We start from the raw sequence: 27,670 nt of genomic DNA on the forward strand, positions 1-27,670 counted from the left end.
CAAATCGTGGCATTCACTTATGATATTGTGTGTGCTGATAGTTTTTAAATGGGTGAAGAAAACATCTGTTTACATAAAAACGAAATAAACTATAGTAATATACTGTTAAATATTAATATTTTTTGACAATACATCGAAATATAAAAATTCTTCTATTATCGCTCATTAGTGAAGAATGCTCCTGTTGGCGACAATTCGGAAATGCAGTCACCCACAGATGATCCTATAACCCAAGAGCTCCTAAATTGCAAATAATATTGGCTTAACCCTGGATAGCCAATAGATAACGTTAGATAAATCAGATGAATAAAGAAGTTATCAAGCCCGCTAGTAGCAAATATTTTTAAAGAAAATAATAAAACAAAACGTCTTTAGTTTCCCAGAAAAATCTTCTAATAATGATTTTAAATATGTAAAATATTGTAACAAAATATGTAAAACATCGAACAAAATATGTAAAATATTGCATAAGTGTATATTGCCGAACTACTGAAAAATCAAGGTAAGTGTCAAAAATTTCAACATTGAGATTTTTATATACGTGACTTATTTGGATGGTTAGCAGCATACAGCATATTGAAAAAGAAAAAAAAATTCAAAAATAAATTTTGTTTTATTAGTTTTTGAAATTCTATTTTAGCTTTCATAGCATTAGCAATAGAAGGAAATTTGTTGTCAAATCACTTTTCTTTAAAATTTACTAAGATTTTGGTAATTAATCTTGGAAATTGATATTTCAGTCTTGTTTCTATATAAGATATCTTAAAAAGAATCCGGCGAGATTTGAATGAATTTAAATTACATTTTGAGACGGAATAGAAATATTTTCTCAGTAAATAAGATTTGTATCAGCATATTCACATTATATTAAGAGAACGTTTGACACACAGGCTCAATTGACACAAAATATGAACTTATAGTCATTCTACAAGGTCACGCTTTCCCTCGTTTTTCTCTTGTCACCTTTTGAGAATATTGACTTATTTGTTGGATGTTTTCCTGAACCGTTATTCCTTACAGGAAGGATCTTCCCTGGAAAATGCCTCATTCTATTCAATGCAAAACAAGTGGTTTTTCTGCTGCATACTTTTTTTCTTTATCTTTAATAGAACTTTTACTTAGAGAAAATTAACCTAAGAATAAATAATTAATGAAAAATAACCTTTACTTATATTTTTAAAGCAAACAATACTTTTAAGAAGGAGAAAATTACAATTTACAGAAAATTAAATCTGGGTCTCGTTCGGGGCCTCCTTACCAGACGCGTCCCACGGATCACCGAAGTCAAGCATCACTGGCTGCGGTCAGTGTGCGGGCGGGTGGCCACTATCAGTCTGCGTAGGGACCGAGGGTGTGCGGTATTGGTTCTCGTTAAACAGTTCTACCGAAAAGTGCTCGCCTTCGCTAGCAGGTCGGCGGGCTACGGAAGCGGGGGGGGGGCATCCTCTCTGCAGAGGATCAAAATTGTGATGGCATATCTTCGGATCATCCTCAGGGATGTTTCCCAGACCGTCGCCAATAGCCTATTGTGCAGCTCTGATGTGACGTGTATATATATATATATATATATATATATACATAAAAATTCAGTTAGAATTGAAATNTGTGTATATATATATATGTATATATATATATATATGTGTGTGTGGATTTCTGTTGGAGAATCCCCGTGAGGAATCTCAATTCAAAGAACGTTAATTTGGAAAGATAAAGTAGTTAGGTTTCAAATATTCGTACAGAAATTTTACTACAAGTTTTTTAGTTTCTCGAGGAAGTTGATCAGCTTAGTTTCAAAGTTTTATCAAGAACAGGGAATCAAACTTTTATCTATGAAATTGTCATATTTTTTAACAGAATATTTCGTAAACGTTTCTTGAACGAGACGTAATGGATTTACACTGAATTGGAAAATATTATCAAAATCTCATAAGCCTGATCTCACACTCTCAAGGTGTTTAATCAAATTGTGAGGTTGACACAAGTAGTTTTTTTTTCCAAGTCATGACTGATAAACGCGATCTACACGTAACCGTGACCACAGACAGTTTAGTTTTGCTATTTTTCCTTCTGCTTGTTTAAATGTGATAGTAGTGTTCGAAGGAAAGACACTCAAGAAGTAGTTTTGCTCGCGCAACTTCGCTTTTGGTTTTTTAATATTATGTAAATAATTAAAAAATATGAATACAAACGTGAGGCAAAGGACAAGACCTGTTTTGACAGCGGGTGGTGCATCTCAGAATTCAATATTCAGCGATGAAGACTTCGGTAAAAAACGATGTCCACCACTCATTACTGACCGAACTTGGATCGTGATTTTTATATTGTATTTAGCTATATTCTGCTTGGTACTCTATAGTGATTTAATTAGATTTCCCGCGCCTGTGTCTGTTGCATCACTTAAAAATGTTGAGAAACTTCGATCATTTCAATTTAGCGAAGAACGAGCCCGGAACTTTGTTGTAGAACTCAGCAGCATCGGTCCAAAACCTACCGGGAGCTACGAAAATGAAGTTGTTGCTGTTGATTATATCACCAGACAGTTGCATTACATAAAAACTCACTCTAAGCCTTTTAATAAAATTGAAGTTGATATTCAAAAAACCAGTGGGTGCTTTCCCTTGACGTTCAAAGATGGAATGGTTTCGTGTTATCACGATGTTAAGAATGTCATCGCTAAAATCGGACCTAATAAAGCCAATAGTAAAAGCCTTGTGATAAACTGCCATTTTGATTCTGTGCCTACTAGTCCAGGTACATATAGTTAAATTAAATGTAATACGTTTGTTCTGGGAATTTTTGTGACTTGACTTGAGCCATTTAAACCCTATTCAACATTTTTACACTTTGATTGTACCAATAATCAAATTGAAACATTATTAGTAAGCCTCAAAATTAAGGATGATTTGGGATCATGATATAATTATCAATGGCCAATCAATCCAACCAGGATATAATTATCAATAAGCAGTTATTGATGCAAAGAAATACTGTGCTGTTTTTTTAAACAAAGTTTCTGTATGGTGGAAGTAATATTCATCATTACAAAACAAACTTCAGATACAATAATTGTTATGTTTCAACAGATCGCACACAATTTCTGCAAAAGAATTTTTATTATCAGTTTAGGTAACAATAAATTTTTTTTTAAAAAAAAGAGTGTAATATATTTTATAAAATACTAGTAATGTGAGATTCAAATTTTGTGTCATAATTGCTAGTAATAAAATTAATAATAATGAATTATATTAATAATGATTAATACCAGGATATTCAATCATTTTCAGATAAACACCAAGTCAATCAAACTAGTAAAAGTCATACTAAGGGCCAATATTATTAATCGTGGAGCCACTATTGCCAAAATGAAGGAATATTTTTAAAATCTATTTAAAAGTAATATGAATAAGTTATAATTTTTTAACCAGTTTTCTTCACTTTATCATTGAGTGCGGGTAATAAAATTAAATAAAAATATTTTATTTGTAAGATGTAATTTTGTGTAATAAGTTTCATTTATATTTTTTCTTATAATCTTTTACTAGCAAAATTACATTATTGTTTGAATTATAATAGCTGTTTTTAACTGACATTTTGAAATTGTTTTTAATTTTTTATCCTGTTAATGATGGACATAATGAACATTTTAATACATAGTTTTTTACTCCAATGCATCTGTAAAAAAAATTATTGAAAAGGATTTTTTTCACAATAAATATTACGATAATCAAAATCATACTAATTCTTAGTTCTCAAACTCAATTTTTGAAATCACATTTTATTTTAATATTGCAAACACCTTTCTAAATCTAAATTATCATAATATTAACAGTAAATTGTCATAATGGGGCATCAAAGAAACTGTTAGAAAATAAGTTCAAATTCCCTTTTTAATAGTAATTTTCTTTTTAATTAAAAAAAAAGGATCAATTAAGTTATTTTATAGTGAAACTTTTTCAAGCTTCAGTTAAGGTGTTTGAAGTTCTCAAAGTATCTTTAAAAAAATCATAATCTTGTTATGCTATGACAAAAAAAAAAGACACTTTTTTTTTATAGAAACACATTGTGAAAGACTAAATACGAGGCATGTAAAAAACAGCTACACTCATCATTTGTAAGTTTTTGTCATTTAGAAAACATTTTCAGTTCTTGGTTCATTATAAATCTGTAAGTATAAAAGTGTTATATGTTTAAATAATTTTTAAAAGTATTCTACAGTAGTAAAATAAATTTATGGTTCTTCCCACTCAAAATCTCTTTAACCTGTTAGGGTTTTAAAGACTTTTTTTAAGAATTTTCTTTACTCTATTTTTAGCTATAAATGTTTATGTAAGAGTTTTCAAAATTGCATTAATAAGAAAATATTCTACCGTAAAGTGCTCTATTTCACATGCAGGTCTTTGGGCTACCAAAGCGGAGGAGCCATCCCCTCTACAGAGGATCAAAATTGTGATGGCTTGGATCATCCTCAGACATATTTCCTAGACCGTCGCCAATTGCCCATTGTGCAGCTTTAGTGCGACATAAATAAAATACCTCCCTAACCTATTAAGAAAATATTTATTTAAAACTTTAATGTCCGATCTAGGTAATATTTTCCAGAATATTAAGGTTTAATTTCAATTTAGTTATAAATTATTTACCTTTATTGTTGTTTCTAGTGATCATTTATTATTTGAATAATAGATGTAAAATATTTGTGCAGGTTCTAGTGATAATGTTGTAAGCTGTGCTGTGATGCTAGAAGTTTTGCTATCTCTTTCTCAACATGATCAGGCTCTTCCAAATGAAGTTATATTCTTATTCAATGGAGCAGAAGAAAATATACTGCAGGTGGGAAATTTTCATATTTGTAAATGTTCAATAATTTTGTTGAAAGGCCGGGATAGCCTGGTTGGTAGGGCACTGGGCCCGTGTCCAAGAGTTTGTGGGTTCGATCCCCGCCGTCCGGAGACTCCCAGTGTAGTAAATGGTGACTGATGCACGTTAAATCTGTCGAGTCACAGAGTCCTCCATGCTCTTGTAACAAATCATACCTCTAGGGGTACTGATCCAGGAGTTTCCTTGTCTTCTGTATTGGTTCAAAACTACAAGGCTACGGAGGTGAACATTAGTAGTCGTAAATACGAAATTGGGTTGGCTGTTCGACGACGGATATAAAAATAAAATTAAAATTTTTTTTTGAAATTAAATGCACTACATTATCCAAAATAAATATTAATAATAGCAAAACTCTAGAAATATTTTGTGTCAGAATGTTAATTTACTTAAAAAACTTTTTATACATCTTTAAATTTATAAATTATGTTTGAAGTTGGGAAGTTACATTTTAAGTTCACAAGCTTTAATAATGAATATTTTAATGGGTTTTAATTTAACTAGTCAGTGAAAAATATTCAAAGGCTTAATTTCTAATTTTTCAAGTAATCAAATTTTTCTGGTCCTTCATCAGAAAGAATTTTATTTTAGTTTTTTAATCTTTTTCAGCATTTCTAAAAAATCTAACCAATTACTATAATATGTATATATTTATGTAAACCAGAATTGAGCAAAGTTTGTTAGTTTCCGTTTTTCGAACTCATCTTAAAACATAATTTTTTCTACGTAGCTTTCAAGGCTCCAACTTTTCTTACTAAACTTACAATTGTAACTTCTTAATGGAATTTCTGGAATATTAACAGTACTGATATGACAAGATTTTTTTTAATTAATAATTTTTTACTGGTCTTTATTTATGTACTATTTCTATATATTTTTGTTCAAATTTATATATTTTATTGTGCTTGTCAGTGTTTTTCCCAAAATAATTTTATTCTGCTTTTATATTCTTAGGCTGCTCATGGATTTATAACTGAACACCCATGGGCGAAATCAGTTGTTGGTTTCGTAAATATGGAAGCTTGCGGTGCTGGGGGCAAACAGATGCTTTTTCAAGCTGGTATTATTCTTATTTATTTATTTTTAAAAAAAAAAATCTTAGTTTTGCTACGTGTTTTTAATATGGGAAATATAAGTTAATTTTGGGATTTTTTTATAAGTTAAATACTTGATACTTATAATTCGGTGTATTTTTTTATGAATTAAAATTTATTAGACATACTTTTATCATTTTTTGTGTATATATTTGATTAAACAGGAAAATTTGCTGTATCTACATAATAGTATTTTGTATTTCATTTAAGAAAGGTGCTGATAAAGGCTATAACTTCTAAGTTACTATTTCTCTATGTTTGAGTAAACAGTCAATGCGACTCTTTCAAACAAACATTCCGCATAATTAATTCATACTTTCAATACACGAAACCATATTTGTATGTATTCTGTTTTTACATATTGGAAACTTACATATTGGATCTGTTTTTACATTTTTATGATTAAACAGGAAAATTTGCTGTATCTACATAATAGTATTTTGTTTTGTATTTCATTTAAGAAAGGTGCTGATAAAGGCTATAACTTCTAAGTTACTATTTCTCTATGTTTGAGTAAACAGTCAATGCGACTCTTTCAAACAAACTTTCCGCATAATTAATTCATACTCTCAATACACGAAACCATATTTGTATGTATTCTGTTTTTACATATTTTTGATTTTAAATCAAAATAAATGTAATTGTGTAATGTTCATAAAAAACTATCAATGAATTTCAAATATCAATATCAACAAGATAACATATCAATAAGTTGCTTGTTGTTAAATTTAGTAAATTACTTAATTGCTGCAATAATCAAATAACTTGGATAAATTTGTTTCTTTCTTTCTTTATTTTTATTTAGTTTTTAAAAAAATTAAAATTAAAATCTTATTAAAATTACAAATATATTTGATTTTATCTGTTTCTATAATTAGTGGAACTCATACTACATTAGATATTTTTCTATATAGTTTTTAATTTATAAATATTGTATTTTATAAAACAATTTTTTGTGTTAACTAACCTACAAGATTTTAAAAATTCGTGCATTTAATCAAAGTACTTAAAATAGGGTTGTTTTACTTGAAATATTATGTTACACAGTATTCAGTTTTTCTAAAAGCAATAATGTGAACAAATTAAGTTTTTTGAACAAAATTATGTCCGAAAGTCGATGTGAGTTTACCCAACCATGAAATTCTTTCATTTACCTATATATTATTAATTATTGGAAAGAAAATATAATTGATAATGTTTGAATTAAAAGTAAAATGAGATAATCACATTTTCTTATGGCTAATTTATGTACATTTTCAAAACATTACACATAATGTAATCGATGATACATGCAAATTGAGAATAATCAAAGGCATTCCATTTTTTTTCTCCAGTTAAAATGTTTTATTTAAGAACATTCTGTAACTCCGCAAGCATGTTATCTAAAAACTAGTTTTTTTATCAGTGTTTCATTAAAATTCGTTTTGTTTTCTTATTCAAACGGCTACCTATATTATGCAATTACTAATGAACCAACATTGCCATAGCAGATTGTTAACTTAAATATTATATTTGTGTTAAATTAAGAATAGTTGGCTATGTGAAATTGCAATATAAGCGCACATTGTATAGTATTAAATTATATCTACCTATAGACATTTCTTTTTAATAAAGATACAGGGTTGCTACTTTACTGGGAAAATAGGAAAAACCTGGAAAATACAGGGAATTTTAAAATCAGCTAAAATAACAGGGAAAATGCAAAGAATTTTGAATTGTTCCTTACAAACTGGGGAAAATCAGGGAGTTTTATTTCTTATTTTTGTCTTTTTAAAATGCAGACATCTCAAAGTGCAATTTATAGAATATTTAAAGATGTCGAGCTGTTTCTTATTTCTCCAAGTTTTTCTGGCAGCTAAAACTGTAATCTTTATCCTTATATAGCTCCAAAGAGTTACCTATTAATATATTGTATATAATACGTGCAGGGAATTTTTTTCTCCAGATCTCAGTAGCTACCCTGAGATACCAGCACCCCCTAAAATACACCAAGTCCTGATTTTTGAGCATTATTTTTTTTTCATATATTTTTTGTATCTTATATTTACAAAGGAACATTTGTCTTTTTTTTTTAATTCTTTTTATTTTTATTTTGTAGTATTTTTAAAATATCTATTTTTATTTCAGACAGGGAAAGAACATGGTTGTTAATGGCTTATGCCAACAATACACCGTACCCTCAGGGATCCGTAGTTGCCCAAGATATTTTTCAGAATGGTCTGATTCCATCAGATACAGATTACAGGATATTTGAACATTTTGGAGAAATACCGGGTAAGTATATTTAAACTGATATAATTTCACTTTAAATATGATTTATTACACATTGTTTATAGCAGAACAGAGTTAATCAATTGAAGTCATGATTACTTTTAATCATAAATCACGATGCCTTATAACCATTGTGCCCACTTTAATAATAAATTGTTTTTAATTATTATTATAATTGTAATACAAGTTATAATGTTCATAATTTGGGATATGTATTATAAATTATGACCTGATTACAAGTAATAAAAAAATTATAAATTGCCTATGCATAAATACATATCAGGTACATAGATACATATTTTAAGATATACTCTTTTAAATTTTCAAAAAAGCTTTTATAAGGTTAGATATATTTTTATAGGTTTATAAAGTTAGCTTTTGTTACCATGTTTATTTTTTTTCTATTAATACTTTAGTGAAAATCATCATTTTTTTATATTTATGGCATGCTTGTGAAGTAGTATAGCATCACATATAGGCAGAAAAGAATGACTTTATTTCATATTTTTGAAACTCTAACCTTTTTGGCCTTAAAGTTAATTACTTTTAATTTTATTTAAAGTAGAGCTAGTATTAAATGAAGAAGCTGTTACAGAATCTGCTAAATGTATTTTGTAAGTAATTATTTTCATCATAGAAGTAAAATCAAGGCACCATTTTATTATGTATTCGAAAGACATTCCGAATCACCTTAAACATTCAATCCCTCAAACAAACTGTAGCATGGAAATAAATAGAAAAATTGAGTAACCCTTGTTACATTAAAGTGAATAAATAATAAGGTAGAAATAACATAATTTTACTAATCCTGACATCCACTGAAAGCTCTAAATCTTTTTTTGTTATTCATGTGCCTGCAAAATTTCTAAACTTAAAGCTAAAGGTATAGATTTTATTTTATAACTGTCGTTGAACAACCAACCCAATTTTTTTGGTTTACGACTACTAATGTACAACTCCGTATCCTTGTAATTTTAAACCCAATCCGGAAGACAGGGGAACTCCCGGATCAAGTGTTGGGAGAAATTTTTCTTCATAGAGGACTTTTTGATGGAACTAACCCGCATTTGCGTTACATGGACAGGAAAACCACGAAAACCTCCCAAGCTTAGCTTGACGGCAAGGGGACTCTAACCCATGATTCGTTTACCACTGAGGATATTTTATGTCAGCACTGTGGTCGGTGCAAGCCGGGTGCGGAATTTGTATCGACCAGCTATTGCTGGGATTTGAGCCAAGTTCATCTCCTTGGAAGTCGAACGCTCTATCCCCTTAGCCATCATGGCTCAAAGGTATAGATTTGACATATTTAGTAAAACATTCAATAAAAATGAAGCTTAAAAAAGTATGTAAACTTAAACTATTATAACTTTATTGCTTTTGCAAGTCCTTATATTGCGATTTTTTTTCTCCTTGTCCAGAAACCTATATTAGTCAGGCAGTTAAAAGTATCGCTCTAGCTAAAAAATAATTGAGGCTAAGCTTTTTCGAATTAATCAATAAAAATGTGATTAGTAGATTTTACAACTTACTAATATATCTATTTTACTTACCATACTATCCATGACTTACAATACTGTTATGCTACGCAATCTCGTTTGACTATTAAGAATGTAAAATTAAAAAGAATCTGTCTCCTTATCTCCTATTTCCACAATTGTACCTTTTTAAACTTCTGTTCTTGTTGTTTTTTATTAATGCTACAATGTGCACAGAACTTTTGTTTCCATTAAAACTCTGTTGCGTAACTTGTAAAAGCAAAATTAGCAATTATTTTTAAACTACTTTATCTAAAATACAATAATGGTCCTTGCAAAATATAGTGTGTGCCATAATGTTGCATTTAAATGCTAGCGCGGATAGAAGACACAAAATACAGCTTAATGAAAAAGGTATGTAAAGTCAAAATAAACCTTTTTTTTATTAATAAAACCTCTTTACAATAAATACTTGACAGTATTCTCTAATAATGTAGCAAGATTCATAACAGTGGAATATAGAATGATCTTTGAAAAAATTTAAAAAAAAATTGTCCACATCTTTAGCATATTGTTTACCAATCATATTTCTATTTATTTTGACTTTCTCTTAATTTTGACAAAGAGACCCTCAGTGTGATTTTGCAAAACTATGCAAGTATCATCTATATTATATTAAATAGAAGCTGATAGAGGAGGCATTTGAGAATGAATATTTAAAAGTTTTTGTTATACATTATCTTTAAGAAGTTGAGAGTTTTTATTTAATCAGAGCTTGAGCAGTTTTTTATTTTTCTAATTGTTTGGAAAGTTAATGCTGAATTTTGAATATGTTTTCCCAAATGATCTATTATATTTTGCAAATAATAAGATAGATCTATTATATTTGCAAATAATAATTATATTAATATCTACTGGTGTATTGATAGCAATATTAATATGTAGCCTTCAATGTTGTCTAATTTAAACACCCTGCAGAATATTGCTAGAATAAAGTTATAGTTTGTTTCTTTTAAGCAAAAAACTTAAACTTATTTTACTAAATTTAAATTGTCCAGAGGAAATATTATAATGTATTTAAATATTTTTTTTTATAATAAAAGAAGAAGTTTCAAATTTTCTTTAATTTAGTATTTTAAAAAAATAAAGAATATATTGACATTAAAAATAATTTTCTTTTAGGGTTGGACTTTGCTTATGTGAAAAATGGATATGTGTATCATACACAATTCGATGTGCCTGAAGCAATAACTGTTGGTGCTATACAGCAGGCTGGTAATGTATATTACTTTTTTAAACTTTTGCGTATTTTCTGTTATTCTGTAATAACTATGTCCCTATTTAATTGTTGTCCTTTTCCCCCCCCAGGATTAAATCTTCTCAACTTGATCCATAATGCTTTAAATTCCCCTGACATGACAAGTGTTGAAAAACAATCGAAGTTGCAGTTAGTGTTCTTTGATTTCATGGGAATCTTTATGGTGGTTTATCGAATTAGCGTGGCAACTGCTATCAATTTTCTAATTCTTATCCTTTCCTTTGTTGACATGCTCTACAGAAACCGAATTTCAGGTAAAATTATATTGTTATTCTTTGATAGTTATAAATTGGATTAAAAAAATAATTTTAAAAATGCTTCAGTTTTTCTTAGTATCTTCGCTCCCTTTTTCTTTAGAATGTGCCTGACAAAAAAAAGTGTTTTAAATGCAGTCTTTTGAAATATTTACAATACTACCATTAAAATCTTAAGAAGTTTACTTCCTGGTATCACAGAAATATCAAAACATTTAATTAGAGAAGAATGGGATGTACGACTTGCTGCATTCTGCTTTATTTTTAAAAAAAATAAAAAATAGTTTAAATGTTTACTAACAAATGATGCCTTTCATTGATAAAACTATAAAAGAAGAATCCATTAAAAAGATTCTGTTTTCATCAACAATGTGGCACAGTTTGAGGACAAAATTAGAAGATGTCTATGTGAATATTTCATTTGGAATGGGCCGACATGCAGCAGAAAACAATGTTTTTCCTGTCAGCAATTCCATCTGATGATGAACTTTGTTACTGAATTTGAAACTCAATGAAAATAAACAGTTCAGCCCCGATTTTTCATGGAATTGGGTGACAGAAGCATGGCAGATAACAAATATCAGTGATAATCCGAAAAAAACTTCAAAAAAATTAAGGCATGAACACGAAAAATAACTGATTTTGAAACTCTGTTACGATTCTCGGATTTTTTAAATAATTGATTGTAATGAAATTTGAAACTCGGTGAAAACTAATACAGCAGAGCCGCAATTACCCATGGAATTATAATGTAAGGGCACCACAGATAATCAAAAAATAAATAAATTAAATAAATAATTAAAAAAACAAGACGGTTATGCGAAAAATAATTTTAAAATGTATTTATACATGTTTATATATTTTAAACATGAAACAGAAATCTTTAGTTTTAGTCTAAATCACTGAAACAACAAATGATTAGGAGAAAACTAAAATGTTCATTTACTCTTTTAAGAAAATCAGTGATCGATCATGTGCAAAATAATTTTTAATGTCTTCAATGGATAATTAGGGCTCAAGTCTTATTGTACAAGGTTTCCTAAGCAGAATGCAGTAAACTGTACTCTTCTATCTTTTGTTTGTCTTTCATAACTCTTTCGACTTGTTTGCCATTGTTGGGTCAACCGATGTATAAAATGTAAATACTGAACTCCATTTTTTATAAAATAACAGTTAACTGTTGAAAGTAGAGTTAGGAGAAACTTTGCTTATTAATCTGAGCTTGAAAACAGAAGACTTATAAAAAGGTTTCCCATTATAAAAAGTGATAATCCACATTTTATACTATCACATTCCTTTATTGTAAACTGTAAATAGTTGTATCCAACAAGAGTTTTCATTCTGCTAAAGCTATATTTAATAGTAAGTGTTTCAATTTAAAGTATATAGTAGTAAGTAAATATTTATGAAAATGTAAATCTTTTTAACTCTTAATTACAAAAATACGAGTGATCGTTTAATTCCTCTCGGGAGGTTATACTGACAATTTTGTTAAGCTTAGTGCTGGGGATGTAAAAGTTTACAATCTAGTGCCCCTCTTAGTTTAGCTACTTTTTATATTCTTACAGAAAACATAAAAATTACTTAAAAGTGTTATTTTATAATAAGAAGTTACCAGGATCAGAATAATAGTACATTTATAATAGTAAAATTAGACAGTAAATCCAATCCAATCCAATGAGCATCCTATTCTATACTCCAACCTATTTACTCTTTAAAAGTGAATAGTAAAAGTACTTAGTCTTATCTTCTCACTAAAATGTTATGAAATAAAATTTCAAGCATGTTTATTAGAAGAGTTCATTCTTATTTTTGATTCTCAATTTAACAATTATTTATTTAAATGTGTTTTTTAAAATAAATATAAATTTTTTTAATAGGGATATCTTTAAAGACCAGAATTAATTTAGTTATGAAGGCTGCTGCTGTTCATATTGGGTCCTTTGTTGGAGCCATTTTGATATGCATTATTATAGCAACCTTTTTGGATCTTTTCAATGCTGCTATGTCATGGTACAGATCACCTTATTTAATTGTTGGACTCTATGGCTGTTCCTCTACTGCAGCTATTATATATTTTCATAGCTTAGCTGTTAGAAAAGATGAAGTAAGGATATTTATATTCCATTCTAACTAATTTCTTAGATCTTTTAATACAAAAAACATTTCTTTTATTATTTTAACACATTAGCTGCCATGAGACACATATGTTGTGTCTCATTACATTTTTTTTTTTAACATTATGGCAGCTTTGGTTAAATTACATGAATACCATGGCATAAAAATGAAATTTGGTATAACCTTATATGTTTATTACTTAGCATATAAAAGTATAAATGCATGGGTGCCACTCTTCAGTCCTGGAGACTGAAATCAGTCTTGAGAAAAATCAATGGACAAATTCTATCAATTAAATAAAATTTTCTTTTTTTTTCATTAGAAATTTAAAAAAAATTTTGGACAAAATAGAAAGAAAAATAAATTATATCTTAATGAAAACATATGATATGGTAATGATGTCAGGACTGTTATTTATCTTTTTGTCAGCTTCACTAAATCTTATTCTTAAATTATTGACAGATGGAATTGATTGAACTTCATCTACTTGTGTAATTAAATTTGTACTATTGCTGAATCTAAATCTGCTCAAGTTTGCTTCCCCTACCCTAACCTATTGTGATGCTGGCCAACGTTAAATCAAGATTATTTATTTAAAAAAAAGGAAATTATAGTGCTAGAACAAAAAAATAAGTAACGGTGATGTGAAAAATAGAGATATGAATGGTTTCAGGTTGTTCAGTCATAATTGTGCAGTAAAAATATACAAGGTTAGCTGTTATTTTCGTTTTGTTTGCTAAAAAAACATAAAATAAAGAAGTTTTTTTTTTAGAAAAAATAATCAAACGATTGATTTAATATGTAGGCTATTATCAAGGAAAGATAAATGTTGGTGTCAGTGAGCTATAAAATTCTAAAAGTTTGGTAAACAATGCTAGACAATATCATTTGGTCAAAAAATAAGTTCAGTCTTGAAATTTTTTTAAAGTGGCACCCCTGTAAATGTTATAACTATACTTTTTGTTGATGTAAGCTTATAATTTAAAATCTTTTATTCACTCGAGAGACATTTAAAAGGTGCAATTTATTTTACTTGTATGATTTTTTAATATTTGAGCAACAATCAAATGTCACAATTTTATGCTGTGTAACAACAATAATGTAACAATAATTTTAACAATAATGTAACAAATCATATTTTTTAAATGATGTTTGAAAGCTTTTTTTATATGTTTATTTTATTTTAACTTTGTATTGCATTTAACATCAGTAGAGATACTTAAGTCTAAAATTATGATACAGTTGACTAAAGTAACAAATGTGAATAAAGCACAAATCTAGTACAGAAATGAACCGTATCTGTACTTGATTTGTGCTTTATTCATGTCGTGGTTCACTTTAGACATTTTTTTTTTTGCATTTTTTTTTTCGTTTAATCCTGGAAACACAGCTGCTATTTTTTCTTATGACTATCATTGTACTTATATAAATTTTTTAATGGTATTTTCGTTAGAATTTATATTGTTAAAAATGAATACGTCTTAATTTTCTAGCAAAGTATCTTTAAAATGTTTGCAGTTTTTATTGAATAATGTTTATAATTTAAAACATTTTCAGAGTTTGAGGACAAAGTGGCTTCAAGAGGATGTTTATTTTGATGCAGCTCGTCTTGTGTGGATGATGTTTCTTCTCCTGTTAGAACTAACTAGACTCAATTCTTCATTCATCTGTTGTGCCTGGGTTCTTTTTCCTACTGTGATACGGGGTCTATTTGGCAATATGTTTAGTCTTGTTGGTTCAAAAGGTGGGTTCTATTCTTTTCACTTCATTTTGAATTTAAGTTTGTCTTATAAGGGATTGATTATACTCTCTGAAAAACAAAATTTAAATTGGGCATAGCTCAGAAATTTATTTTTCAAGATAAATTAGTCACATTTTCAGCCCTTTAAATGTACTTATTACTTTCAGGTAAAATTTTGAAATTCATTGGTCATAACAAAAACTAAAATTTGTGCTAATAAATTTATTTGTAAAGTTTTATTTTATTAAAATAAATCAGGATTTTTTTTATAAAGCATTAAAGATTGGTTTATGGTTTTAACTTAAATAAATTAGTTTAAATAATAAGTCAAAATAAATGTTTAAAAATGAGTTGGAATCTTTACTAAATTATTGATAGCATTAACTTTTGTTTATGTACACCATCTGAATATTTTCAGATAGCTGATGTGAGGAGAATTTAAAAGACTGCTTTTTTTATATGCCAATCAATATATTTGAAGAACGATTCTTTTACCTTTTTTTTACGAGGATTATTTTGGTAGGTGGTTAAATGTTGGATGCAAATTGTGAGTCTAATGTGTCCCTTTCATTTAAATATGATCTTAATTAAAATTTTCAATTTTTTCGAGGTAATTTTGAAAACAATTTACTCTTTTTTATGTTATAAAAAGATTTGTTTTTACATGCAATACATCTTTATATGTTTTATAACGAAATACCACGTGTTTCTAAATTATATTTAAAAGCTGATAATATTTTTGCTATACATTTGACAGATATAAAAAGCAACGGGCATTCCCTTTAATCTTTTGCCTTCCCCATATGATTTATCTTGCTTCGCTTGCTTTGTTTTAATTCTTAAGAGAAACCAAAGCATCTATCTCTACATTTCTTCCTTTCTTCTAATCTTGAATCTTATTTTTTCAGGAACACGTGAAACTCATTTGCTTGTTCATATTTCTATGCAGCTTATTCCTTTGTCTTTGTTATTTTACTGTGTATGGTCTATGTACAATGTCTTTGTCCCAATAATGGGTCGCATTGGTGCAATGATTAATCCTGATATACTTGTTGGAGTGTTTACTACTTCACTAGTTTTCTTGTCTACAACCTATATGGTAGGAGTTTTAATATTATACCTTCACATTTGAAAGAAATATATTATTTATAATTGCTTGCTGCTTTGATTATAATAACTTTCTCTCTATTAAGTATTGGCTATGTAACTTTATCCATTTTATTTTTTCAGAAAACAATAACAAGAGTTAGTTTTTATTGTTAAACATTTATTTTATTGTAAAGTTTAAAATCCATTTTACAATTTAGTTTTCAAAATATTTAATTTTATTATTTTGTAATTAAATATTTAATTTAATTTATTTTATTTAATCATTTTAATTTAATTTAAATTTTTAAATATTTTTTTTTAAATATTTAATTTTTAAAATCCATCCTTACAATTACATATTTTTAATTCTTGTAATGTGATAAATGTATTTAATATTCTTCACATTGATAATTTGTATTTCCCAATGACAATTTCAAAATATTTATGCATCAAAAATCATGTATCTAACTGGATTCGAAAACTTGTTAGTCTAAATTAAAATAATTTGTTTAAGAACTTTAATGAGATAATATAATTGTAAATACATTGACATAGCAATATCAGATGCGTAAATAAGTACAATTACAAAATTGTACTTTTTATGCATAGAACCTTTATAACTTCTTAACTATTATTTTCATTCTCTTGGTATTGGTCTCACTCAATTCTGAAAAAAATACATCAGAAGCAATGACTTGCTTGTCTGCCTAGAAAAAATTCAATTTCCCCCCTCAAATCATTCCCATTTCCCTCTAACAATGGGGAGCATACAGAAGAGAGTGTGGAAGATACCAATTTCAAGAAATGGGATATGTCATATTGCTACCAGGCACTATTTTAAGAATATCCCCAAATTATACATGATAATGCAATCTTATTAATTTAATAGTTATGATTCTGCCATAAAATAACAAATAGGTCAAATCATTTTATGAAACAATAACATACTGCCAAATGTTTTCCTGACAATACGAGAAATGTTTTTTAAAGAAAAATACACAATGAAAAAAGTAATGTGAAAAACATATACTGTTTGTATACAAAACATTTTTTTTATTGAAAACTGTTTTATTTGTTGATTTAAACAAATAATATATAGGCTATCGACTAAGACCAAGAATATAAGGACTTAGATTAATAATGACCTTTAATCATGTCCTTCTGATAAGTTTTTACATATGTAACTTCCTGTGTACCATCTAAATTATATAAGTTTAAAAATAGTTTTGCTGCAATAAAATAAAAATCTTAAATAAAAATAAACAAATTTTCTTAACTAATCATACTGATAATTTCAAATGTAATTTTTTTAGTTCTCTATGATCCAAGTTATGAAATCTACTCGTAAAGTGATAACAGTATTACTGTTCATCTTTGCTATCACTTTCTTACTAGTGTCTTTCACTCCACTTGGCTTCCCATATTCTGGTGATAATGAAGGTCCAGCTCCTATGAGATTATATGTTTTAGTAAGTTTAGAAAATCACTTTTTTTATATTCTATTTTAAACTGAATATAGTCAAACCTCGATCCATCCTTCCCACATTTTTCGTTTTTTCATATCATAGTGCATAGCATTTTTCAAAAGTGCTTAAAGGTCCTTATTTTAATTTTGGTTTTTTAAAAGCCCTTTAAGGTGCTTTTTTCATTGGGTGTTTTTAAAAAGTGCTTCATTTCCCTTTTTCGAAAATGCATTTTTATTCTTTTTATCATGTTAATTTTTTTATCATGTAGGTAAAATGCTTCAAACAACAGGTTTGATGTTAATACATTAATTGATCGAAAGGTTGAAACTTGTAGTGTTATCAATTCAAAAAATGGTTGCAGTAGCTTAAGAAATGCAAAGAGATACAGATGAAGACTGAATTTGACACAACCACCAATAGCAAATATTTGCAGAAGGCCACAATGAGAAACTTTGTGCATTTACGCACACTTTCAGAAAATGAACAGCAATCTGTAACAAATGTCTAAAATTTCCAAGTATTTTAAATAACTAAATATATTTATACTTCCTTCTTTTGCAGCTTAAAATATTTTTGCAGTATCTACACAAGTTTTTTAATTAAAATTTTTTAATACTTATAGGAAATTTATAAATTTTCGTACATTTTAAAATTATTATTCATTAGTTTGAGCTGGGTCGCATTCATCGTTTTCTCGTATCTATCATTCTTAAGTAATGGTTAGAAATGATTGAATGTGGTTTTACTGTATTTAAATTAAATATTTAAACTAAATTCTAATCGAAGACGAATTTCTGTGGTAGAGTTGTTGTGAGAACAAACTATTTTTTATATTGTGACACAAGCATTTTTTTTTTTTTTTTTTTTTTTTTTTTTTTTTTTTTTTTTTTTTTTTTTNTTTTTTTTTTTTTTGTGAAATAACAGTTTAATTTGGTAAGTAATCATTACATATTTTTGAAAATTCCTTGAAATATTCCATTAGTCTAAAGATGATTTAAGTCTAGCTCTTCTTAGAGTGTATGTTTAGGAAATTTCAAAATCAATGTCTTTATGTTATAAGCTTTTAAAAAAGTTACAGTTTGAAAAAGAAAGAAATTATGTGGACCTGTTTTGTAATTTAAAATATAAATATAACACTGATTTATTTTATATTGACTGAAATATTACTTCAAATTAGATTGTTAATAAATTTTAGAAAAATACCTTTGATTTTTTTTTTCTCTAGTTTTCATTTCTGAACTAATTTTGAAATATTTGAATTTGTTGATAAACTAAGCATTTTTTCTTTTTAAAAAATTGCAATTAACATGGTCTTTTATTAACACAATTGAAGTGTATTAATTAATTATAAAGTGCTCTGATTGCTTTTTATGTGCTTTTTTTTATAGATATTTAATTGAAAAAGTGATCACTAATAAATTAGTGATCGCTTTTTCCTCAAACCGCATGAGTCAGTGACTGATATCGATGGGTCTTTTTAATATTAAAGCAACTTTTTGCTTAGATTAAATTTATTTTTAAAAAAAATTCATATTAGAAATAATCTACAGCTATAAAAAGTTAATTCATCAATAAAAATAATATGAATATGTGACAAAATTTAGTTAAACATACTAACTTTAAAAAACTTAATTTGATGATATTTAGGGGGGCGAAATACATTATAACTTTAAACTTCAGGAATTGTTGAACTATCCACGTGAATCTTTGATAGTGATTGAATCTTTCCCCACAATTTGTGATTGAATCTTTCAATCACAAATTGATGGATTCTGAAAGATCAAAATTTTGAATGGAGACATTGGACGTTTTAATGAAAATTCTGTTTTCGAGTTTTTCTGCTTTGATTTGCTTTTATCATTAAACAGAAAAGGTATTACAGAAAAAGGTTGTTTACTTAATTTAAGTTTCTACTTTTTTGTTGACTCAATTTTTATTGTTTATTTCCAGGTAATATAATAATGGGTGATTTGTATTAGACAATTCGTTCCATTATATTCAGGTTTCTGAAATTTTATAATTTACCTAAATTCTACTTTTAAGAATTTTTTTTTTTTTTTTTTACATAGCATACTGAACGCACATTTTACAACAGAAGTGGAAGTGTAACTTCTACAGATTCTGGTTATTGGGTTGTTCCTCTTGATTACAATGGTCCAAAAATGTTAAAATCTTTCATAGAAGAAACAAAAGATTTGGAGCCCATTGATTGTGATAAAGAATTAGCTTGTGGAATGCCTTTTTATATGCCAGTTATTTCTTTATTGAGGTAATTCATAATATGATTAAACAATTTTCATAAAGCATATTTTTATTCATGAAACCTGTATTTATAAAAGTTTATTTGTCACTTGGTACTTAGATGAGGTCCTTGTTAAATCTTCTGTTAATAGGCTATCCATAAATAATGTCACACTTTTGTTTCAATATTTATGTGCCCTTGTCACGAAATGTCATACTTCACTTTATCCACTACAACCTTGTCACCTTTCAAGTTTTAATGCATAATCATATACTAGCAGTTTAAAAACAAAACACTTTTTATCAGTTATATTATAGATTTTATTTAAGCTACTAACGGTTCTGCGCGTAAAAAGTTGTAATTTAACTTTCCGCATAACAAAACCGGTTTTTCTATGTTATTAGATAGAAGAATAGTGTTTTGGGGAGAAACATTCTCTCAATTTTGCCCATTTTCTAAACCTCCAGTGGGTTAAACTTTAACTAAGTTTTAATGGCATTTCTGAGCATGACAATGATTAGGTAGGAATTTATTTTAATGAATAATCTAGTAATGATACTATGTCACATTTCTTATTACCCCCTGTTTCCCCTACTCACAAAATGTAGCAATTTTACAAACCCCCTCCCACCCATCCAAGCATGACATCATTTATAGACGGGCCCTGGTTGATGTTTTTATCTGCAATATAAGTTTTCTAAACATTTCAAATGAATCTTTTCTAAACTGCTTTAAATATTATTGAAATAAATTATTAATTTGTAATTACTGTTCCAATATTGTAATACCCTACCAGTCCTCAATTTATTTGAAAATACCAGCCTGGGTCTGCTTTGTATGGAAAAGTTTTGTAGTGATAGCAAATTCTATGTTTAAACATTTAATTGTATTTGTAAATTTCTTTTAAATTTGATTTTGTCCAATACCACAGATTATAACTCCAAATATATCTATGAAATGCCACTTTGAACTAGTTATCTCATGGGCTTGTTAAAATAATACATCAGAATTCAGTGTTAGATTACTTTCTAAAATATCTTGCAGAAATCATAACAGTTGATATCTTTGCTTGATTCTTTTTTAAATTGTTTGTAAAGAATTCATTTTTTTAGTGTATTAATTACTGTTACATGTTTGTGAACAATGTTTTTCTTACATTTCTTTCAAGACTAATTATCTTGTTTGCCAAAACAGTGATTTTATTATGCAAAATATTTTTTTTACTATCTTTTGTTAAACTAAAACTAGGTAGCAAATGCTATTTCAATCGTGCTATGGTATTCTTGTAACAGTTTAAAAGCTTTTTTACTAAATATTGATATTTTTGAAAATTGTAAAATTTAGAATTTTTCTTGTTAGGTTTATTGTATTTGTAAAAGTAGCCTGTAGTTATAAGAGATACTATAAGCTCTTAATAAACAATGTAAATTTTTTTGTTAGCTTGTTTTGTTTCTATGTTTTGTTTTAACCATGATTTTTCTATGACCAGAAATCGAAATCGAGACAAACAGCTCTTCACATGTTAAAAAATCACTTATAGTAAGAAAAAAAAATTTATTTGCAAGTTAAGTCTAACATAATGTCCATATTAAAAAAGGTTAAAATCATAAAAGATTTAATCACCTTTTCACATTGCTGTATAAGTTTAAAATATCATTTCATTTTAGTTAGGAAATGTTTATTTGTTAGATATTTTTTTAAAATATTATTTCTTAGATACTTATTTTTAATATAAATGATTGATATATATATATATATATATTTGTAAATATGTTTAAATTAAGTTTATTTTACTTTTTTTTTCTAGCATAAGTTACTATGTGCCTGCTGCAAAACCAAAAATTCATGGAAGTCATAAATTTGAAATAGTTTCAAAAGTGTTCTTAAAACCAAATACCTACAAAGTGACATTTAGAACACATGGTAAATAATTTATTTTCTGTAATCATTTGTTGATATTTTTGTGCTATACTAATATGAATAAAAGGGATCTTGTTTGTCTGAGCTGTGCAAATTCTACAATATTATATCATTTTTAAACCAAATATCTACGACTACTTAAAAATTGACATTTGAAGTACAGGATAAATAGTTATTTTTTGTAATTAGTTGTTAAACAAATACTTAAAAATAACTTATACGAATGAAAAGAGTTTTATTTGTTTCACATATTTCTTCATTTTACAGTGTTTAAATTTTTAAAATTCGTGAATTTTAAATGCCATCTAAAGTATTCCTTAAACAAAATATGACAGATTGACATTTGGGAGCTATGATAATTAATAAAATGACTTATTAGGTAATAAAACCTAATGAATAGTAAAACCTAATAATTAATAAATTGTAAAACCTATGATAAATAATAATTACCTAATGATGAATGATAATGATAATACCTAATGATAAACCTATGATAAATAATAATTACCTTTGGAGCTAATGATAAATAATAAATCAACCTTACAAATTGACATTTGAAATACAGGATGAATAGTTATTTTTTGTAATTGGTTGTTAAAATACTTAGTGAATAACTTATGTGAATAAAAAAGGTTTTGTTTGTTTTACATATTTCTTTATTTCACATTGTTTAAATTTTTGAAATTTATAAATTTTAAGTGGCATCTAAAAAAGCATTTTTAAAGTAAATTATGACAGATTGACATTTGTAACCTATGATAAGTAATAAATAGTATTGTTAAATGATAAAACCTAATAGTTTATTAAAAGTAAAACTTATGATAAATAATTAATTGACGTTTGGAACCTATGATAAAAAGTCTCTGTGCCTCGTCCTTAAAATATTTTTAGTCAACTGACACCAAAAGAAACAAGATTTTGTTTGCTTGAAGTTTGTACAGTGCACAATTTTTTTAAGCCTTACAATAAAATATACCGAAACATATCTATTTATATATTCTTATATGTTTATACCAATTTTTTTTGTTTTTAATTCTTTAAATCTAAAACATATTTATTTCTCATAACTGTACACTTTAGTGATAAACATATTAAATGAACAATTTAATTACAGTAGTTAAGTGTTTATTAAATAAATAATTTTTTGTTAACTTTAGGTCCTGATCATCAAACGGTAATTATCTCCCCCCGTGCAGGTGTTACATTGTCCAAATGGAATGTGACTAAGGAACCACCACTTCGCAGTTTAGATTGGGTTGACAGACCAACTTATTTCATATTTTATTCTTATGGCGAATACAAAGAACCATGGTCATTTTCAATTGACTTAACAGTATGCATATTTTTTATTACATCTTAACCTAATAGATGTGCTTTAGGTTTCATGAAGTAAGAATGTATGGTTTCAACACCAACTAATGTGTAAATTATTTAGTTGAAACTCTTAAAAATCATAAATAGTAGAAGAAAACAAAAAAAAAAAACTTTTTTTTTCACTGAACAAATGCAAAAAATTCTTATAATACGTAATTTATAATTTCCTTTTTATGAGCTATTAGTAAAAATTTAAGACTTATTTTTTCTTACTTTAAATATCTTAAACTAGTAATAATATAATTTTACTCAAAAATAATTTAAATATAATTTAAAATTTTTTTTTATTCCAACCTTTATTATAAAATTTTCAAGAATATTGTATTTGGTCAAATATTGAGATTCAAATTCATTTGTAATAACCGTATAGATTTTTTGACCGCTATTGAGGTATTAAAAAACAGTCTAAAGAAAAATAAATTTCCTTTCAACTTTAATAATTTTGTTGTTTTGATTAAAGAAATTTTAAACAAATCCTATTAAATTGGCCGATATTGAAGCCCGTCTAAGCAGGACTAGACGGTGAACTATTTGGTTTTCATCTTGTTATTTATTGGGATTTTGTTTTTATTTAAAAAAATTTATTGGGATTATGTTTTCTTTTTCAAAATATTCTGTTGGGATTTTTTAGACAGATGGCAGCACTTGGATTCTATAGCTCTTTAATTTGTCGATTTTTATCTAGGTGTCAGCACATTATTTTTTGAGCTGATTTGGTATATATAAGGAATTTCTTTTTCATTTTTACTAACTGTAACTGTTTTGAATATTTATATGTGCTTTGGGGGCGTTTTTTTTTTATGCCTTCTAAGTGTTTTGTATATTTGTTTCAGTAAAGGTGATTATATTGCAAATTTATATGAATGTTATAATGGTAAATATTTATTTAATGTGGTAATTATTATTATTCTTTATGCTTGTATTTTCATTAGGGGCCTCGAGGCACTGTTAGTTTTGGCTTTGCCACTAACAACAGAAAGGCTTCTGTGTGTTTACAGACAGTGTGTCCCCTGATGAAGTGCTGCTCTGTAAACACACAACTTTATTTAAATTTTTTAAAATTATATTTAAATTATTTTTGAGTAAAATTATATTATTACTAGTTTATATGATTTGAATTTGGTTTTAGCTGCCTTGTGCGCTGTTCCAATTTGAATTTGAATTAATGTAGTTATGGTTATTTTTATTTTTCTACCTCCTGTTTAATTAATTTCACTTAAGAATTTGAATTTACGTTTGGATTTAAATATCTTATCAATAAGATAAATTCTTGAAAAATATAAATTCAGTAGGACCTCGATTTAATAAAATAATTTGATTTGAACTGATTTTGGATAATTTAAATTAAAGCACTAACGTCAATTTTAATCTATTTTCATTTGTAAATTATGAAAATCCATGGCTTGTTTCTTTTTGAATAATAGTACTTTAATTTAATATAACGTTTTAATAAATGACTTTTGTCAAGTAGGTTTGAAGATATTCTTTTGATTTCTGTGCTTCTCCTTTGAACTATTCCTCCAGATAGCATTTTTCTTTCACTCCTTTATGAAATAAATTCTTTTTACGAAGCAAGACCTAATTCTAAATTGTTTGCTGATTTCATGATTTTCCAAGTTGAATTCTGTTGATTCCTATACAAGCTTTATAAAGTCTTTAACTTATACACATTATTAGGATTTTCTTTCATGTATAACATGCTGGCTTTTAGCAGAAGTGGAAGCCATGATGATCCAACTGAACTAATAATAATTGAACTACATTAATTACGAATTTCTGAATTTAGCAAAGCCAATCCTACCAACTTTACCAATTAACAAAATATTTTGCTTGTTACTCACTTAAAATGATACATTTTATTTAGTCATGCCCTATAAAGGATGTTTTTGTTCAATTTAATGGCCTTGTGTATTGCTGAATTTTGACAAGATATTGTTGAAATAGAAAAAATTAAAAAACTAACTCTGCATATATATAAAATAAAACACCTTTCAGAATATTGGAATACAAGAAGATATATTCTTTTGCATGATATTTGCCATTACAAATTAGTTTAATGTTGTTTTTACTAATTTATTAATTCAGTTAATTCTTTTGCCCAAATATAAATAATTTATTTCTTTGTAGGTATCAAAGGAATACATAAAAGATAATCCTCTCATTGATGTCAGTTTTATCACACACTATCTTCATGGCCATGACCTACTAACGGGCGATTTTCCGGCATTTTTGAAGCGAATACCGTCGTGGACACATGCGACGCCATGGACATGTACTTTAGATATGTTCGTCTTTTGACCCTTATAGTTAATTATAGATATAGAATTGAATTCATTCTCATTGTATATGAATTTTCCCAGTCCAAAATAACATCATCAACCATTATTTTTTAGTTTTTGTTTTTCAAGTCCATTAGTCTGCAAAATGTATGTTTATTAAATTTTATATGTTTATGGTATTTGTTCTTGTATCTCACTTTTAACTTAAAGTCAAAATTTTAATTTTTAAAAAAATTATCTTATACTGTATATTCATAGTATCTCTCATCGCCTTGAGATTGGAAAAATGGGCTATCTTTGAAAATATCAGCTGTAAATTGTTGGTACTACTCTACACTTATTATTATTTGTAATTCATAGAGACAGGCTTGATGCACTAGTAATTCTGTTGCATTCAATAACTTGATAAGTCACATTTATAAATTAACTTTAAATTGAGGATATTAATCTTATTGCAAATGAGGTTCTTATTCCATGTGAAAGCAAGCTCTAAATTTTTAGCATCTGGTAATACTCTTTTCTGCTGAAGTATGGTGAATGCAAGTTTATTATAATGGTATACACTGACATGATTGTCTTTTCTTGATATTTAAATTATGGTAAAGAATTTTATTTGTTAAAGTATCAAACGTAACATTTTTGTTATTTATATACTTCTCATTAATCAGTTCATAAATAACTGATGTCTTTCTGCTTTGTATTAAGAAGAAGAAAAAATGCTAACATATGAATATATTTTTTTCGCTAATTGATTTGTTCTCAAATACGTAATGCAAAAATTATTACATTACTTTATTTTGGTAATGTAAAGTAATATTGTTTAAATTATTCAGTTTCCTTGTTTGTTCAAGTTACTTTACGAGGTTATTTAATCGTCAAAAAATTATTTTTCGCAGATTAAAATATCAGAGAAATTAAATTTTCCAATAAAAAATCCAACAATTAAAAAATATTAATAGAAAGTAACATCTCACAACTTAGGGGCATAATTAAGTTTAATAACTTGGTACAAGGTCTCACAGACCTAACTTAACCAGTCAAGTGGCCATCAATCTCTGAATAAATTATTAGATTTATGTTCAATCTTTATTATTTTATTGTGATGATACATTTTGTTATACTTTTTTATTGGCTACTTTGTAGAGTATTTGTTTTAATAGCTTAAATTTTATTGATTGTTGTTATTCATTAGATGTCATTGTCTTTTGCATAAAATTTTTTTTTTATGTGCAATGAATCAAACAAATTTTTGATTGATTCATGAGACAAATGATTTTTTTATGTAATTTTTTATATATTGTGCCATAAATACTTAAAACGATTTCTTTAAAGGAATTACTATTGGTTTAAATAACAATTGGTGTCATTGTGCTGCATTACAATAAAGTAGAACATGTCATTTGCAAAATTATGCAAATGTTTTACAATTGTAATTATGCAAAATGTTACCAAGAGCACAAAGGCTCTAGGTAACATGCTGGTCAAAGTGCTTTTTACTGTATTTAAATGGAACAAATGTCTTCTAACTATATATCATTTGCTCTTTTATAAATTGTGTTCTATTTTATTGTGAATGACTACAGTACTTTTATGTTGTGTACAATTTAAAAAGTTCTAGAAATACTTCTTCAATGGCATGACAGCCCAGAGTGAGGCCTAGCCATCTCAGTTCTAGAAATAATTTCTCTACTTTTTATTTGTGAAAATATTGAAGTATAATTTTATTAACATTTATTATTTTACATGAATGTTCAACTTTTAAGATGCACTTTAACTTTTCTTTCTTGTTTAAAATATATGCACATTAAACAAAAGTTATGATTATAGGTGATTGCATGTAAGAAATATAATTTGTTTCATTTTTGTGATACTCGATTGATGCAATGAAGGTTATGTTTAAAAATGTTTTGGCATTTCGTACTAAATAGAGAGATTTATGTTTCTTGCTAGTTAGCTTGCATTTTGCCCCAAAATATATTCAAGGTTGGTACCTAGTTACTTCCTGTTAACAAGTTGGTTTCTCTTTCTGCAGTTTAAAAGAGAATTGCTGATTTAATAAAGAAGTCTTTATGCAATTTCGCTAAAGTGTCATTACATTAAAATTGTGAAAAAAATAAATGCATTCATTTTATTATATAACCAGATATTATA

General features: G+C 27.2%; 1 protein-coding gene across 2 annotated transcripts; it reads left to right on the top strand.

Moving 5' to 3' along the window:
* The first annotated feature begins 2,021 nt into the window (after positions 1-2,021).
* Positions 2,022-27,594, top strand: LOC107444498 (endoplasmic reticulum metallopeptidase 1). 2 transcript variants are annotated; one of them, XM_016058648.3, is made up of 14 exons: positions 2,022-2,751; positions 4,703-4,830; positions 5,830-5,935; positions 8,097-8,243; positions 10,901-10,993; positions 11,087-11,290; positions 13,171-13,397; positions 14,966-15,152; positions 16,058-16,248; positions 17,552-17,707; positions 19,774-19,973; positions 21,754-21,869; positions 23,024-23,199; positions 25,368-27,594. In XM_016058648.3, exons 1-14 carry the CDS (start codon positions 2,178-2,180, stop codon positions 25,536-25,538), a joined length of 2,676 nt encoding a protein of 891 aa, XP_015914134.1. In that variant the 5' UTR covers positions 2,022-2,177; the 3' UTR covers positions 25,539-27,594. The 2 variants fall into 2 exon arrangements, with proteins under 2 accessions (XP_015914134.1, XP_015914135.1); XM_016058649.3 differs by having other exon boundaries at positions 2,078-3,126.
* Positions 27,595-27,670: the final 76 nt, after the last annotated feature.

This window comes from Parasteatoda tepidariorum, chromosome 1 (genome assembly GCF_043381705.1).
Source record: "Parasteatoda tepidariorum isolate YZ-2023 chromosome 1, CAS_Ptep_4.0, whole genome shotgun sequence".
NCBI lineage: Eukaryota > Metazoa > Arthropoda > Arachnida > Araneae > Theridiidae > Parasteatoda > Parasteatoda tepidariorum.